This window comes from Monopterus albus, unplaced genomic scaffold (assembly GCF_001952655.1).
Source record: "Monopterus albus unplaced genomic scaffold, M_albus_1.0 scaffold37.1, whole genome shotgun sequence".
NCBI lineage: Eukaryota > Metazoa > Chordata > Actinopteri > Synbranchiformes > Synbranchidae > Monopterus > Monopterus albus.
The window spans coordinates 1,900,814-1,918,232 of NW_018127917.1; the positions used below are offsets into that span (position 1 = coordinate 1,900,814).

Below are 17,419 nucleotides of genomic sequence, written 5' to 3' on the forward strand. Positions count from 1 at the left end.
GGTTTCACCTGTACGGTCGGTCTGATTATGAAGGTTAGCACCATGGTAGATGAAGTCATTGATCACATTGGCAGAAGCGTCCTCCTCTTCCTCACTGTTGCCTGTTTCTAAACCTCCCCCACTGCAGGATGCAATCATCAGGGGTGTGAATCCATCTGGACCAAGAGGACAAGAAGGAGGATATATTTTTAGGTGTATGAAAGAAAACGGCCTGAATGGTCAGTACAAAACTAGTATCTGCTACAAAAAAGAGAGGAGCATGCACTTCAAAGTATCTGACAGATCAGTAAAAGGCAACAAACAAATCGAATTTGACATTTTTGCTTGGGTTGAATCATCACAGCTCTTTCTTTTCAATAATGGATTCTGATCAAGATCAGCGCAGGAGAAGCTTCAGAAGGAGAGCGAAGCTAGGGGGCTAGAGACCAGGCCTTGCTAAAGCTAGGCTGCTGCAAAAACGAAGCATTAATGTCTAACTGAGAGGCAGCTCAGTCAGTCGACTTGGATAGGTTTTCTCCTCTTCAAAAGGATAGCAAGCCCCAGATCTGGCAGATTTGGTCGATTCAAGTGCATTGATCCACGACAGGGGGAAAAAGTGTGCTCTCAAGTCGTTAACCCTGTTACTTTGATTTTTCATAGCCTTTATTCAGGGAATTTGGCACTTACTACAAAATTGTGTATTTGCATTTGATGCCTTCATTGTAATGGGGAATAGAAAAAACTGAACCTTATTAGTGGTCAAATGATTAATCTGATCAGGTATGAGTGTTTTCCCCCCAGGCGCCGGGCTTCCAGCTGCCTGCTTTGAAGAAGATCCTTTACCCTGAGGACACAGGGCTTTGGCAACTCCTACATGCGCGATTACACACACATATGCACATTAATCTTATTATAACTGTGAGGACACTCAGCGAAATAGTGCATTTCTTAGCCTCTTACACTAACCTTAACCATCACAACTAGATGTCCAGTGTACATTTGTACAATTGTATATAAATCCAGTTTTTTTGTTGCTACTATCAATTTGTATTTGGCTGCTGTAACAACTTAATTTCCCTGTACAGAATAATAAATGACTCCGTCTCTCTCTTTCTATCCAGCCCTGCCCCTAACCTAAACCTAAATCTAACCTTACACCCTAAAACTAATTTTAACCCTCAAACAGCCCTCTAACGGTGTGAGGACCAGCCAAAATATCTACTTCAACCCTTGTCACAAGTTATGGTACCAATATGTTAACTTGTGATCAGTTTTGCTACTTGATCCTTTTCAGAATGTTTCACATGAATCATTTTCATTCTGAAAAGAGGAAACCATCTGATATTTCATAATAAAGCAAGAATTTAAAGGAAATGTAGAACAAATAAAGCAAATTTTGTGTATCAAAAATATGTACTATAATTATTTTTTCATACCTTTAATTTAATCTTGAGTTTCTTGAATGATTCAATGATTTTTTCCCACACAATTACAGAAGACTTTTGCTGACTTGTTTTTTATAAAGACAACCAAGTAATTCAGAATAAAAATGAGATCCACATCCACTGGTACTTTAACTTTTTTAAAATGTGAGTAAGTCAATAACGCACCTGGACCCTTGACATCCATGCAGTCACTCTCAATCTCGCCCTGTGGGGGTGTAGGAGCAATGGAGGGGATGCGCAGGTCAGCGGCATCCAGGTGCTGCTGCGTCCACTGCCGGTGGTCTGTCTGGTTGTCCACATCTAATATAGCCTGCTCATCAAACTGCTAAAGCAGGGACAGTGAGAGGTTGGACCACTGAAACTGAGCATGAATGCTCAACTCAAATCATAATATAACAAAAATGCATTTAACTAAATTTTAAATAGATGATAAAATTGCTAAAAATGAAGATTATTCAAAAATAAAAATACACAATATGATATGCTGGCAACGTTTAAAATTCCAGAAGTTGTATTTTAAGGAAACTGTTGCTCAAGTTGTAAGAACAAATCCTAAATCCTTATAAGCTCTGTTGGCATGTAATATTTCTGTTGCCTTACCCTGAAGCGTTTAGCATCCGAAGGCTCATCTTCTCCCCATTCATTCTGGGTGTCATCCATGAGTGAAATGTCTGAGGTGTTTTTCAGTGGCCTGTGATGAAGCACAAAACCCAGTAAAAATCTCTACTGCTTCCATCTCATCCAAATCACTCCCCAAGTAAAATCAACGATTAAATCCATACCCCACACCTCTGCCCTAGTCAGTTAATGCACACCTATACTATATTATCATTAGTGATCCAGGCAAAACCACCCTTTCCCAAATTTGGGAAAGGGCGGCCACACCGCATCAGTTACACCCATTTTGTCCTTGAAAATTAGTCCTTCACCTGACCCTCAAAGAAACAGGCACCCGATGACACAGAGCGCCACTGGCAAACAAACAGAAACTTACTTTAATCTGACTGAATCCTCTCCGACAGGCTCACGTCTCTTCTTCTTGCTGGATTCTGTGGTTTTGAAGCCTTCGGGGAGCCAGAGGCGCCCATGCTCATGGCGCCGCTTTCGGGCAGCCACCATCCCCACTCCAAGGAAGACCAGTATCCCTATGCCGCCCAGGACCAAATAGATAGTGTAGAAGTCCTGTGGAGGCTTGGGGTCCACACCGCCTGGTAGGAAAAAGGACAACATGTTCAAGAATAGACGCAAATCAGTAGGATAGACCCAGGATCAGTCTGAGTGCTGGAGTTGAGCTAGTCCAGCTCTTCTTGGCTCCCACTCCAAAACACACCGCAACCAGCAGCAACTGCCTGATGATGCTCACCGTTTGTAAAGCTAGCTTCTACTATCTATTCAGTGATAATCAGAATTGGTAACTACTTTTCATCAAAAAAAAAAAAAAAGGATGGGGTGTGATAAAAAAAGAAAGAGGGGAGGAAAAGAACACCACCACCTCCTCTCTCACTTTTCAACCCAGGGTATCAAGAGACAACTTTACCATTTCTTCTTTAAGAGAAAAAAAGGAGGGGGATTAATGAACTTCAAATTACTGCACGCGCTTTAAGCTGTAAAGACGAAGGATTTATTAGGATTTTCACGATAACAAAGACTCCCAACTTCTAGCACACTCCCGATCAATTTTTACCCTTCTCTTTTTTTTTCACTAACGATTTTGAAATGATAAACTCCCCCAACCTAAACCCTTAGAGATGCATTAAGTCCTGGTATTACATTCAGCGAGGTGAAGGTTGCAGCAGCCCCTCACGCTGTGGGATGAAGTGTGTGTGCGTGTATGTGTGTGTTATCTGTGGACGTATACGTGTACATGTCTGAGAAAGACAGAGACAGAGATGGCGAGTGTTATGTTGTGTGAGTAGGGGGTTGGATGAGTTGATTTGCAGCAATTAACCATTTTGGAGCCTGAAGCCAGTGGACTTAGACACTGAGGGGAGGATTGATTGTTTAGGCCATGAGATTCACAAATGCATTTGTTCACTGCTGCATAATAAATACACAATCAAAAGGGTGCTAGGGCTGGGACCTGACTGCATGGTGGATACCTTCAGTTCGAGTGTGGGCATGAAAGAACACGTGTCTAATACACATATGTTTGAATATGAATGTGTAGCCATATATGTTAACCATAACAGTAGTTTTGCATGCATTAACCTGTTTACTGCAAATCACATTTATTTTACAACATAATTACTATGCAACCGCATTCTGACTGTACATTTTATATACTTAGACTAATAAATTGTTGGTTTTTTTGTCTCTCAGTAGTTTGTCATTTCACTTCCTTCTCTGTGACACCAAAGTCTATTTGTTCCTACTGAAGATTCTCGCAAAGAGGATATAATGCAATTTTTATAGAAGGGCAAAATGTAATAGGGTTTACAACACAGACAAATAAGATGTATCAGGCTCTGGTTCTTTAGTAGGATCAACTCACTGTTAGTTTTGGGGTTTTCTTAGGATTTGATGACAATAAAAAATATAGAATATGAACAAACTTTTCACTTTTCATGGGCTAAACCGTCTGCCTCTCACCCAGGCTTATAGAGGACTGGTAGAGAGCATCCTCACTATTGGCATCACGGTCTGAACACCACACAGGCAGAGAGGAAGGCTCCTCAAAGGGTCATAAAGACTGCAGAGAGGATCACTGGGACTGAACTGCCTGCTACGGGCACAATATACACACACAGGGCTGTCGTAACAGGGCAGAAAACATTATCAGAGATCCATGCCACCCAGCTCACTCTCTGCTCAGACACAAAAACTGCACCTACAGCCTCAGGCACAGCAGGGCGGACAGTATCATCACACACAGAACTAGACTTTACAACAGCTTTTTCCCTGCCGCAGTAAGACTGATGGCAAATACGAAAATGTGAGAAATGTGAGAATATATGCACAGTGACCCCTCAGTACCTCACCAAACGTAATGACATATCCAGCTCTACCATGTGAATTACTAAGTGTGATGTTTGAAGTTCACTGTGTGAAATACTATTACCATATTTTTGTGTATTGTGTTTTAATACTTTGTCGCCCTTATGTAACTTTTTATTCTAAGACTAAGTGTTCTTTCTGGCTTTTGGCTCCTTACCTGACTCCAAAGGAGAGCTGCACAAAAATTCCTATATGCCTAGACTGTCTGTTTATACATAAATGGCAAACAAAAATCTTGAATCTTCATTTAAGTGTAGAATGATTTGAAAAGCCTAGACTGACTTCACCCTTACTGTGATGAATTACACATTTAAGAAAGGTTTCCGGAGTCTGCTAACTGATTTTCAGAAATGATTAGAAACCAACAACTGTCTCTGATTATGTAGAACACTGATTTGTAGTTATGGTGCAGGAACCTGCAAACACACTGCAATCATCCTTTGGCTCTCTGAAATATTCATACTCATTTGGGTTGTAGTGTAAGGTAAGCATAGACATTTTCTTATTTGTTTAGAATCTAATAAGGTATACTTACTAAAAACAGCTTCAATGGTGTAAGGAACATCCAATTTGCCACTGGAGGCCAAAGCTCCGAGGAAGGCTGCGGCATCATCTGCGTTCTGGAAACACTCAGTGGACTGCTGGAAGCACTGACGGTTGTCCACCTCCATGTGGACAATTGAGCTGAAGAGGGAGGAAAGACAGCAGCACATCCAGGGGTCATTTTAAGCCAAAGACTAAGCAAATAAAGTCCATGCTTTATCTTAAGACTTCACCAAAAATGAAAGGAGCATTTCTGAATAATCTTCCTAACCCTTTTATCTGCAGGTGATCCAGTTCTCTCCTAGTCCTCCTCCTCCCCCCTCCCACCTCACGCAGACTCCTCTTCACCATGTTCAGCACCTTTCCAGGAACCTCTGACCACGTGTCCACAGAGCGCTTGACATTGTACTTTTTCAGTTCATGTTCATTCCCATAGTACGGGTATATCATCACCTCCCCCTTGGCGTTCTTCCTGAATACCACATTGGTTCGAAGGACACGACTCAACTCACGCAGGAAGCCAAAGGAGTTGTTGAGTAGCTGCTCAGGGGTGATGTGGACCACAAGGACCAACTGGCCCAGTGCAAGCTTCTCAGGCATGTTATTGGCACAGTCCAAGCCATCCCACTCGCACTCAGCATTGTTGCAGCCTTGGTCGCAATGGCCATCGGCATAGTGGTCCTTGCAGTACTGGTCATAGAGAGGGCTGAAGAAAGACGGCAGAAGTTAGGGGTATTGCAATTTGGATGGCAACTTCATTATGTTAAGTGTTTCCTTACTGCATGAAGCATGATTATATGATCTGAAGCTTAAGAAGATAAACACAATTTAGATTTACACAAATATATTTGTATATTTTGAGTCACAAAATAACATTTCTATAGTAACTGGCTTCAGTCATTTTACATGCTGCAAGATGATACAGGTATGCACTACAGTTGTAATAATTATTACAAATATTGAAGAGACAAAATTATGCATTGTCCAAACAACGTAAAATCCTGGACTAGAAAAATACATACCTGGTACCTTAAGGAAAAAAAAGGATTTTTAGGTGGTTAACAAGGAACCATGCTAAATTTCCATTTGATTTAAAAACAAAAACAATTTAAACATCTGTTTTTATTTTGTATATCTTGTCTCTGTTACAAGATGTTCTTAGTGCCTTCTAATCTGAAGCATGCAAGGTAAGATCAATACATTTCAAGAAATTTAACTGAATGATTTATATACTGATTTGACCCTTGTTGCCCTGTGATAGACTGGCGATCTGTCCAGGGTAGACTCTGCCTCTTGCCCAGTGTAAGCTGGGATTGGCTCCAGCCCCTAGCCATCCTATTCAGGAATAAGCGGTAAAGATAATGGATGGATTTGACCCTTGTTTAATTTATTAGAGAGGCCACTTACTTGCACTGTCCTTCCAGGTTTTGGCAGTCAAACCCATCGTAGAGGCATCCAGCATTATCACACTGTGAATCACATTTTCCATTGTTGAAGTATCTCCAGCACTGAAGTGAGGCCGAGCAGTTTTTCCACGGATCGTTGAAGTTGAGTGAGCAGTCACCGTTATCCCAACCGCACGCATGATTGTTACAAAGCACATCACAGTACTTGTTGTGCTTACGCTCCTCACATTGCGGGATCTCACAAGTCACCTCCACGTCCGAGGGTGGCGGGATGTTGCAGCCGATTCCTCCCGGAAAGCTGTAATCCAAGATGTGGCAGCGGAGACCATTGAAATTTGTGGGGCAGATACAGTGGTAGTACGGTGCCTCTGAGGTGTATTCACATGTTCCTTTGTTGTAGCAGGGGTTTGAATTGCAGGGGTTGTCAGTGGGATACTGGCACTCTGGCCCAGTGAATGACGGGGTGCACAAGCACTTGGGAGTCTTGTGGCCAGAGATGCAGGTGCCTCCATTGTGACAGTGAAGACTGCCGCAGGCCTGGGCATCATATTCACATGTGGAGCCAGTAAATCCCTGTAAGAGGAGGACAAGAAATAAGAGAAAATGGAAAATTATTTGTATTCCTTTATACAAATCTCTAGGTGAAAATCTTAATTTGCCTCCAGGTTTACTAGCAGCAGGCATGGCACACAGTGGTTAGCACTGTCACCTCACAGCAAGTAGGTCCTGACTTAAAACCCAACTAGACTGGCTGCATGTTTTTGCCATATCTCTTTCAAATTCCTCTGAGTGCTGCCATTTCCTCCCAGTCTATAAACATGCAGTTAAGGTGAACTGCAAACTATACAAATTGTCTGTAGGCATGAATGACAGTTTGCAGGTTTTTGTCTTTCTGTGTGTGTGTGTGTGTGTGTGTGTGTGTGTGTGTGTGGGAGCATGCGGGTGCTCACAGGAGGACATTTGCAGATGAAGCCATGTGGCGTGTTACTGGCTACAGCACAGGTTCCTCCATTACGACACGGTTTACCCTTACAGCCATCAAACACCATGTCACAGTGTTGACCTATGACAGACACACACAAAAAAAAGGTTAATCGTAGTATAATTTATAAAGTATATCCTCCTGTTTCCCATTAGGATTTCAATTCACATCAAGTTTACTTTCATAACCAAAATCACATACAAAATCTTTTAAAACTGGACCAATAAAACATGTCATGTTGGCGTATTGCACCCATATAGGAAATGCCAGTACAAAACAAGACATTAGTAATAAAATGTCAATACAAAAATACATGGGATGTGACTTAGAAACAATGCCTCTATTGTAGCACTAACAAATGTATTTTTAATTATTAAAAAATGAAGTTAAAAGATTCTTTCTCTAAAAGCTTATATTATGTGTTGATATATAAATGATCTTTTAAAACTCTCAAATAGCAAATCCATATTGGCTTAAAAAATCCAATATGATTGGGCTGTAGTGTCTATGCTGGCCTATAAAAGCAGGGTTTTCTGACTAAGATGAAACTCTCCAAGAAGACATGAGAAACTGGGACTAACCTGAATCATAAGCATATAAACAGGTAGACACATTTCCCCCTCCTTCTCTATCTCTGACCTCTGACCTCAAGCTGTTTACCTGTGTATCCAGCACGACACTCGCAGCTGTAGTTGTTGGTGAGTTGGATGCAGCTGTGCGTGCCCCGCGGGTCACAGGGGTTGGACAGACACTCATTGACGTCTCCCTCGCAGCGCTCCCCTACGTATCCTGCAGGGCAGATGCAGTGGTACCCGCCAACTCGATCCACACATGTCCCTTTGTTGAAACACTTTGGCTCTTTGGTGACTGGGTCCATGAAGGGGTTGCAGTCATCAATATTGATCTCGCAGTGCACACCTGGGGATGAGTGTCAGGGAAATGTTTACTTACTTAGAAAGCAATCCCAAGGGGAAATCTTGCTGTTATATACTTTGGCAACATAATCTGAGATCTGTGAAGATAATCCCAATATACAATATTCACAATATCCTTAGTTGGTATAACAATTTTGCTTCAATCTGCCTCATCTTCTTCAACACAGTAAATTCACAGAGTGACAACAGTCCTCTGATAAGATGTACACACACAGCAAAGTTTCATACTAAAAAGTTCAGATATGTTTTTAAATTTACTGAGCAGTACAAATTCTCAGAGACAAAAAATGAAAACAATAAGCCTTAAAATTATGAGTCTAAAAAACTATTTCATGTCAAAGCCTCTGACATTTATCTATTGTCTTCATCCAACAACATTTCCATATTTCCAACAACATGCTGGCTTTTGAGTTGGTATCCACCCAATTCCACTGGCAGTTCAGACTGACCTACACACACTCCATGTCTGAGAGAAAAATCGATGCCGCATTTGACAAGTAGAGGAAGGGATGGAGGTGAGACGGGAGGAGGAGTCTTTAGACATGCCCTGGGTCCTGTTAAGCCCTAATTAATGAAGCATGGAGACAAGGAGGAGGGAGTGGAGAGGCAGAGTGCTGTGGAGGTACATGTGTGTGGGGTCTGCTGACCTTGGGTTCCCCGGGGGCAGGAGCATTTGTAGGTATTGATCAGGTCAATGCAGGTGCCCCCGTTCTGGCACGGCTGGGAGAAGCATTCATTGATCTCATCAGAGCAGTTGGTCCCCACGTATCCTGGCATGCACTGAGACAGAAGAGGAAGCCAGGAAAGAGGAAGGAGAGGAGGACAGAGGGAGAGTTTAATCAATGTCTGAATGAAACAAAGATGGTTTTTGTTTACCTGGCTGCTTTCTGGCCTCCATGCTGCCAAGGCCAGCAGATCCTTTATTCAAGGGAAGATTAACATAACCAAGCTGCTGGTTTTCTACTTATAAACAGCCCTCCTCATTAGGACTGCCTAGTGCTTCCACTGAAGTGATGCCTGCTGTATGCCGAGGCACAAGGTTGGAGATTTTAACTTGTAAAGCAAAGTGTATAGTGGTAAAGTTAGTTAAATTATTAAGACAAAAATTCTAATTACTAAGCCCTTTTAAATGCTTTTAAAACTTAATTTGTAATTAAACTGAACATTAAACTAAAAAAAGCTGCATGACTGGACTAATTTTCACTGTAAAAAATGTCACCACACAATTCTATTTATTAAAACCTTTAAAAGTTACAATAAAAGACAAAATACCTTAACAACTTGTATTCAGACCTTCAGTCTGCAAATGTTTAGGAGCTATATGAACATGTATAAATGCAAGAAAACATCAAATAGGCTGAGATACAACTTCAATGGAAAACCACTGGGTGCAGGTTTCTTTAGGTTTCTTACCTTGCAGGTGTATCCGCCTAAAAAGTCAGTGCAGGTGGCCCCGTTCTGGCAGGGATTCGGGGTGCATTCGTCTACCTGCTCCTCACAGTAGCTCCCAGTATACCCGACCTGACAGTGGCAGTAGTGCACATTTCCTGCGTCCAGACACTGGCCCGAGTTATGGCACAGACTGGCAACATCGACTCCTGTGCAGAGAGGATGAGACAGATGGTGCTGCTGTTAGTGATGTCCTTAAACATTTTATTTCCTCTGGGGAGATTAGCTTAAATTTTTGCCAACGCACAAATTCACACTCACTGAACACTTAACATATGATACTGTGATTTTAATAGGCAATACACTTGTGCAGACATTTTTAAAGTTGACTGACACACACTCATAGGATTTTAAAACCCCTGTAGCGTCCCCCGTACCTCTCTGTTTGGCTGCCACCTCACAGGAAACACTGGGGACATCACAGTAAAGGCCTGTCCAGCCAGTCTCACACTCACAGCTGTAGGTGGTGTTTCTCTGCCAGCAGGTTCCCCCATTCTTACAAGGTGACGAGTCGCACCAACGAACCAAGTCCTGAAAGAAGCGAAAACATGTTGGATGCAATAGCCACTGATTGGGTGCTGACTGTGCATACAGTACGGGCCTGATCCTAACCCTAACCAATTTGAATGTCCCAGTAAGCACTGCAGGTTAAAAGGTGTATAAATGTCTAGGTTAAAACTGAGCCAGTTTTTACATTTAAGCTTTCTGTGGCGGTGACCTGAACTAGGCCTATACTGCAGACAAACTCTCAGCCGCTAAACAGGACAGATGGACGTTGTAATTGCTGGTCATTTAGGTGATGAGAGGCCTGACAACTGAAGCAGATTGTCACATTGTACCTGACTCATCCGAAACTGAAGTGACCGTCATCCTTCATCTCCTCTTTCTGAGGGTGTCCTGTACCTACCTCTGCCTGTCTATGTTTTATGCTTTGATAGTAACTAAGATAAGGCAATAATTATATACGTTCTATGCTTAAATAAATGAATGTTTACATAAACATTTAAATGGGCTAGATGTTTAAATACCGGTTAGGCTAAGGACAGTGATTCCACGGTTGCCTAGCAATGATAGAAGATATAGTAAGCTGCTCTTTTTTAATGACACAAAAAAGCAGTGCGGTGCACCTCTGTCTGATCAGGGCCCAACTCATGCTGAAGCCCCTCTCCCTCCTCCTACCTGACATTTGAGTCCGGTGTAACCATGTGGGCAGGTACACTTGAAGGTGCCGTAGCTGTCCTGGCAGGTGCCACCGTTCTCACACGGTTTGGAGTCACACTCGTTGATGTCATGCTGGCAGTAGCTCCCAGTGAAGCCGGGTGGGCATAAACATGTGAAGGTGTTGATGCCGTCTACGCAGGTGCCACCATTGAAGCAAGAGCTGCAGAAAATAATGAAATACACCAAAATGAGTTGTAAAGTATTCTGCAGGAAGAAGAAAGGAGGAGAGCAAATCAATAAAACACTTATTATTTGAGCTGCCGCTGAATTCACCTCTGATCCTCTGATTTAGCCAGAGAAAGTTGCCTAAGAACAGCAATGTTTCCAGCAATGTTCTACTTTTTTTTTTTCAAACTTACAAGTTTGCCAGGTGAGAGCTCCATTCATGACGGTGAAGGAATTGAGCCTTGGCATTTAAGCAACACTACCATCACATTTCTAATTTAATGCACAGACTACTTAACCTGCATTGCTTATGGCAAAGCTGCAATATACTGTAGGAGACACTGATGTCAGCTGTTGTAAATCAATACTCCACCACTGGGGGCAGCAGGGGACAAGAAAACGTGGTCTACAAGTGGCTGCAACCTTTTGTTAGGAACAGATTCACACGATGACCAGTGTCCACCTATCTGTCTTATCTTTTAAAATAAAAGCAGATGGAAATGAATATGATATTCTGAGCTCTTCATACTTTGTGATGTGTGAGCTCTGTACCTCTCAGTGCAGTCAGGAGTGTTATTTTCACAGTGGATTCCACTGAAGCCGGACGGGCAGGTACAGGTGTAGCTGTTAACACAGTCGGTGCAGTTGGCTCCGTTCTTACACGGGTTGCTCTCACACTCGTTGATGTCCTCCTCACACTTTGTTCCTCTGAAGCCGGGCAGGCAGGTGCACAAGAAGCCGTTCACCTCGTCTTTGCAGAGCCCTCCATTACTGCAAGGATCTACAAGGACAGCATTCGACTCAGCTCAGTCATCTTTGTTATTACGCGCCAACAGAAAAGAAATAAACAGAGAAGAAGTGGAAAACTTACTAGGTTTGCAGTCATCGATGTTGGTTTCACAGTTGCGTCCAGTGAAGCCTGGTTTGCAGCCACAGTGGTAACTGCCCAAAGTGTTCTGGCAGGTTGCTCCATTGCGACATGGATTCTTCACACACTCTTTGATGTCCACCTCACAGGTTTGGCCTTACAGAGGAGGAAAACAGTAGCAAAATGTTCACCTTCTCTTTAAATGAGAAACAAGACAGTTGCATTTAGATGACAAAATATGGATAGCTTGCACTTAATTGTGCAACAGGAATGAAAGTAGGTTTATAGTAATACTAAGCATAAGTAAGAAACTAATGAAGTATAGTAAATGGCTCTGGCTGTTCACTGATCCAAATTACAGTGTAGGTCCATATTCTAAACTACATAAATACACATGAGTAAAGCAGAACTCCTCTACAAAGCAGTAGATTTCAGGCCAGGTGCTGGTCAAATGCAGGCCTAATGTGAAACTGTTTAAAGTAAGAAAAAGATGTACTGCAAACCAAAACTCTGCTTTCCACCCAGAGCCTGTAAACTGCTGAGATAAACAAAGCAACCAATGCGAAGGGCTTGGCTCTACAGCTTATTGTGTAGCAAATTCTTTTCTCATTAGGAATGTACAGTAAGTGCACATATCTGACACTGACCCTTAAGTCTAAATTTAGCATTTTAACAATGGAGTTCTGCACACTAAAACAGAATTTTCTGTCATGCAAGAACTTAACAAAATTACAACCTTTCCACTAACAAAAAGACATACACATACTGCAGGACACACAGGTATGCATGCATGAATGTTTACCTTGCCATCCTTCAGGACAGATGCAGGAGAAGCTCTGATAGTCCTCTGACTCCTGACACACTCCTCCATGCTTGCAGGGTTTGGAGCTGCATGGGGCCATCAAGGTGTCACAGTTCTCTCCTGCAGTGCACAAACACAACAACCCTTCTATTAAAGCACTTTTAATTAAATTAAAGTAATTTATAAACTGTTCAACATTAACTTTCACTGTGGTTATCATGTCAAGGACTTGGAGATAACCCAACCCAAATGGACAAAGAATCATCTTTCAGTCAGTGCTATCAGAAGATTTTAGCCAGGTTCTGTCAGTAATAAAGGGCTGCGGAGACATTTCCCTATCTGTTTCCACAACACAGTGCATACAGGAAGCCGGCTTGAGTTTCCGGCCATTGTGAAGCCATTTGCTGTTCTGTGAGACAGGAAGCAGGCAAACAGGAAATGTGTCAAACACCCAGTTCCCACCCTGGCACAAGCAAAAGCCTTTTACTATTCAAAGTCCTGCAGATTTTTTCCAAAAGACAATATTACAAGAAAATCTGTCCTCAGTCTTTCCATCCTTATCTGTTTGGTTAAATACAAAGTGAGATGACATGAAAATATTTCCAGCTCTCTTATCGGGGATACTTGTGTGTCACAGAGGAGCAGAGTGAGTCAGAGGTCTGTTGTCTCTGAGACCTGAGGAAGTCTTGCTGGTGAACTTCACTTGACAGTTGGCTCATCTGCCTCGTGTTTTTCCTCTTTGCCCAATAACTTAAAGTATACACAGGCTGTGGAAAATGTCCCCCCAGTAAGGAAATTCCTAAAAACCGAGCCAACACAAAGGCATAACAAATATTTCAATAATATTTTCATACCTGTGTAAGGCAGAATACAGTTGCACTTGTACCCTGCAACATCGTCAATGCACGTCCCCTGGTTGAGGCAGGGGTTGGAGGCGCATTCATTGATGTTGGTCTGGCAGTTCGGTCCTGTATATATATTACACACACCAATTTAAGTGAAGCTGAGAAGTCCAGCAGTGTGGAGAGAAGTGTGGTTTGGATGAGAAACACACTATGCACACTGAAACACTGACATGCACTTGTCCATGTGCTAACAAGAACTGACCAGTGAAGCCCATGCAACAGGTGCAGACGTAGCCGCTGGTCATATCCTTGCAGGTGCCTCCGTTCATGCACGGGTTGGACTCACACTCGTTGTTGTTGATGTCACAGTTTTTACCGCTCCAGCCAGAGTCACACAGGCATTTATAGCTGACAGGAAGAAAACAGGGTAAAGTCAGTCTGATGTATTCTTTTTACATAATTTGTTTCTACTTGAAGATTATCATCAATGGCAAATGGCATTTTTCCAAACGCTGGATGAAAAGACCCCAGTTTCCACTTCTTTGCAGTAAAGACTTCCAACAGTCAGCTCAGCTTAGCAGTGTGCCACCTACCACCACCTCTGAAGTTCACTAATCTAGGGTCATTCCTGACATCATACTATCTACTGTCTTGGGCCAGTTTGTGACCTTCTCACCCACTGATCTTGTCTTCACAGTGGCCATGGATGCAAGGATTGCTGAGGCACTCGTTGACCTGGGAGAAGCAGGTTTCATCATGGTAACCTTCTGGGCACACACAGGTGAAGCTGTTGATGCCATCGATACAGGTGCCGCCATTGTGGCAAGGGTTGATTGCACACTCGTCGATGTTAATGTTACACATGGTACCTACAGGAAAGGAGAGGATGGTTTGCTATACTTACAGTGTGTAATCCATTCACATAACATACTGATGTAGCATAGACATTAGGCCCCTTTTACCGGGGCACGTGCCCCAGTATTGATCTGCTGTGTCCCATTAAAATCACACCTTCCAGTTTTAACAAGCTCCAGTATTGGGCAGTACATTAATTTAGATTGATAATAACAAGAAAAGAACTGAATTGTTGTTCTTATCCAGAATTGCAAAATACAAGCTGAGGCACAGTGGTCAGGGTTTGTACACCACAGTGCACATGTATGCACACTGTGCACGTCGTACCTAGTACACTGCAGCACACATGCCGAAATCCATTTACTGGTGTGCGAAACAAAAGATAAGAATGGGCTGAGGTATGTAACAGCAACTGAATAAAGTTTTTGAATAATACAGATTATCTTATTTTGACTCAAACAAATGACTCCAGTAGATGGACATAAGAAAATTCTTTGGAGGAAGCCAAGAGAGGGAAGAAGTTCAGAGAGATGAGGGTGAGAGAGGTAAGACCTGCCTGTAGTTGGTAAACAAGGTAACGTTATTTAGCTAGCTAATACGTAACCAGGCATGGATGTTGAATGTGAATTAGAGCTCTGTACATCAATGCATATGATCAACTGGACAACTCTTAAAACTCTATGAATACTAAATAATACATCACACATAGCGGTCTATGTTAAGGCTGGACTATTCATTCTGCATTTAATTAATAGCCTGTAACCTAAAATATGATGCTCGTGTCACACAGACCAAATAGTGTTTGTTTTATGCATTTTTAACAAACAGGTGAACCTGAGGCGGGAAGGGAAAGTGTGGAGGAAGCTGTCTGTGGAGACAGGTGTGTAATTGGAGCATCAATATGTTATGTGACATGGATGTGGACAAGTGGGCTAAGCAAGGGAAAATCATATAGCACAACGTATAGCGCATTTCATTCATGCAGCAGACATTCAAAAAAAAATTGTGTGATTTGAGTAACGGGCAACCTGTGTGGCAGTACAGCTTTAGGTCTAGCCCCCCCCCCACCGATGCAGAGAGAGTGAAGATAATGGATTTTGAAATGAGTACAATCATTTCTGCAGGCAACTGTCTTCTGGACAATTCTGCACCCTATTTGAAGTTTTATTTTCAAATACACAACATCAGCTCAAGCAAAAACAGACAAAGCCATCACACAATGAAGGCTATATGTCAGTGTAGTGCATGTATCACTTTCCAGGAACATGAAGGCTTTTAAGTCCACCTTTGTCGGCCACTTGAAGCACTGACGCCATTCAGCCCGGTGCCACACATAGTATAAAGGCAGCCTATTTAGCTTTAAAGCAGGGACCAACATCCAAGCTTTTAAAAGCTCAACTTTCAAGAATCTTTCAGGGAATCTTTTCTCCAGTTCAAATCCCCGGTGATGGTGCCACAGTATGCGTGTGTGTCCTCTCTTTGTGAGGGAGGGCAGCTTGCCTGTCCGAACAGCAGCAGGATGGGGACAGGGTGGAGATGGAAAGTGATAGTCGTCGAGCCTCAGAGGAACGTGTTCGTTCACTTACCACCTGTCACGCTCCCCATCAGGAACACACTCCTTTAATCTTTAAACACTCATTTTGTCCATTGGTCACCTGAGACTGAAGCCATGTTTAACCTGTCTTAAATGAACTTTAAGATCTGCACTGATTTGACAGGCCTATGTGACCACACATCAAGTTTGACTGCTTTTCTTGAAATTTGGTATATAATAGACAATACTAATAATAAAAATAATAAATAATATCATTATACAGTATAGGAGTGCATGTACAAATGACTTACCAGTGTAGCCGGGTTCACAGGCACACTCGTAGCCATTGATCTTATCGATGCAGGTCCCATAGTCACAGGGATTGCTCTTGCAGTCATCAATGTTGATTTCACAGTAGTTTCCTGGAAGAAAATTGTTTTCTGTAACCTCAAACTCGAGAGACAAAGTTACACTTGTATCTTTTTTATAATGTGTGTGGTCCTTACCTGTGGTGCCCTTGGGGCAGCTGCAGATGTAACCGTTCTCTCGGTCCTGGCAAGTGCCCCCATTCCTGCACGGCTGGCTCAAACATTCGTTAATGTTGGTCTCACACAGCCGGCCGGTGTATCCAAGTTTGCACTGGCAGCTGAAGGAGGCCAGGCCATCGATGCAGGTCCCATAGTGGCAGGGGTCTGAGTAACACTCATTGATGTCTGTCTCACAGTGCTTTCCGGTGTAACCTGGGAAAAATGTAATGATGCATGGGTTCATGGCTTTCTCGTTTGTTAGCATAAGTGTTTGGTTTTCCTTTTACTCTGCTAAAACGGTCTCTTACAGTTTTTATTTTACAATTTCTGTTTTTGTTAAACCTGTTTAGTTTTGGTTAAAACATGTATACCTTCAGTGCACTCGCATGTATACTTGTTGGGCCCATCTGTGCACTTGGCGCCATTTTTGCATGGCGTGCTGGCGCACTCATCGAAGTCTGTCTGGCAGAGGTTTCCAGCGAAGCCTGGAAAAACAACAAGAGGGCGTTATTGTGTGCATGAAGGAGTCTGTGTGTGTGTACAGACATGGCTACTGTGTTCTCATCAGTTCAAAGCAGTACCACTCATAATCCAAAGCCCATGCTACAAGAGTTCTCAACAAATCAGAAATCTGCATGTTAATTAACAACAGCACAGCACTACAGGCTCTCTATTTTCCTTTTCACTTCTTTTCAGCACAGCTCCAAAAAGAGAAATGAGACTGGGGGCTGGGGGTGAATTCATTTTAAAAAAGGGGGAGAGAGAGGGGGAAAGAAATGAGGGAAGAATGAAACTTAGAAGGCCTCCTGACCAAGGTTGAGAGACAAAGGAGGGCCTGTCTGCTAAACGCAACGCCAAACTGAGCCTGA

At 42.6% G+C, this 17,419-nt stretch overlaps 1 protein-coding gene across 1 annotated transcript in view; it reads right to left on the minus strand.

Annotated features, from left to right (window-relative positions):
* Positions 1–17,419, minus strand: part of notch1b (notch receptor 1b) — a 41,990-nt gene that overhangs the window by 3,669 nt on the left and 20,902 nt on the right. The window contains exons 10-31 of the mRNA XM_020598248.1: positions 16,922–17,035; positions 16,530–16,763; positions 16,335–16,445; positions 14,311–14,503; positions 13,897–14,042; positions 13,644–13,757; positions 12,790–12,909; positions 11,991–12,143; positions 11,672–11,900; positions 10,913–11,114; positions 10,111–10,264; positions 9,698–9,882; positions 8,932–9,064; positions 8,010–8,267; positions 7,318–7,430; positions 6,369–6,940; positions 5,233–5,667; positions 4,954–5,102; positions 2,419–2,632; positions 2,025–2,115; positions 1,590–1,746; positions 2–155 (exon numbers count right to left, since the gene is read on the minus strand). Of these exons, the coding sequence (XP_020453904.1) occupies positions 2–155; positions 1,590–1,746; positions 2,025–2,115; positions 2,419–2,632; positions 4,954–5,102; positions 5,233–5,667; positions 6,369–6,940; positions 7,318–7,430; positions 8,010–8,267; positions 8,932–9,064; positions 9,698–9,882; positions 10,111–10,264; positions 10,913–11,114; positions 11,672–11,900; positions 11,991–12,143; positions 12,790–12,909; positions 13,644–13,757; positions 13,897–14,042; positions 14,311–14,503; positions 16,335–16,445; positions 16,530–16,763; positions 16,922–17,035 (4,231 nt within the window). The remainder of the gene's footprint in view (position 1; positions 156–1,589; positions 1,747–2,024; positions 2,116–2,418; positions 2,633–4,953; positions 5,103–5,232; positions 5,668–6,368; positions 6,941–7,317; positions 7,431–8,009; positions 8,268–8,931; positions 9,065–9,697; positions 9,883–10,110; positions 10,265–10,912; positions 11,115–11,671; positions 11,901–11,990; positions 12,144–12,789; positions 12,910–13,643; positions 13,758–13,896; positions 14,043–14,310; positions 14,504–16,334; positions 16,446–16,529; positions 16,764–16,921; positions 17,036–17,419) is intronic.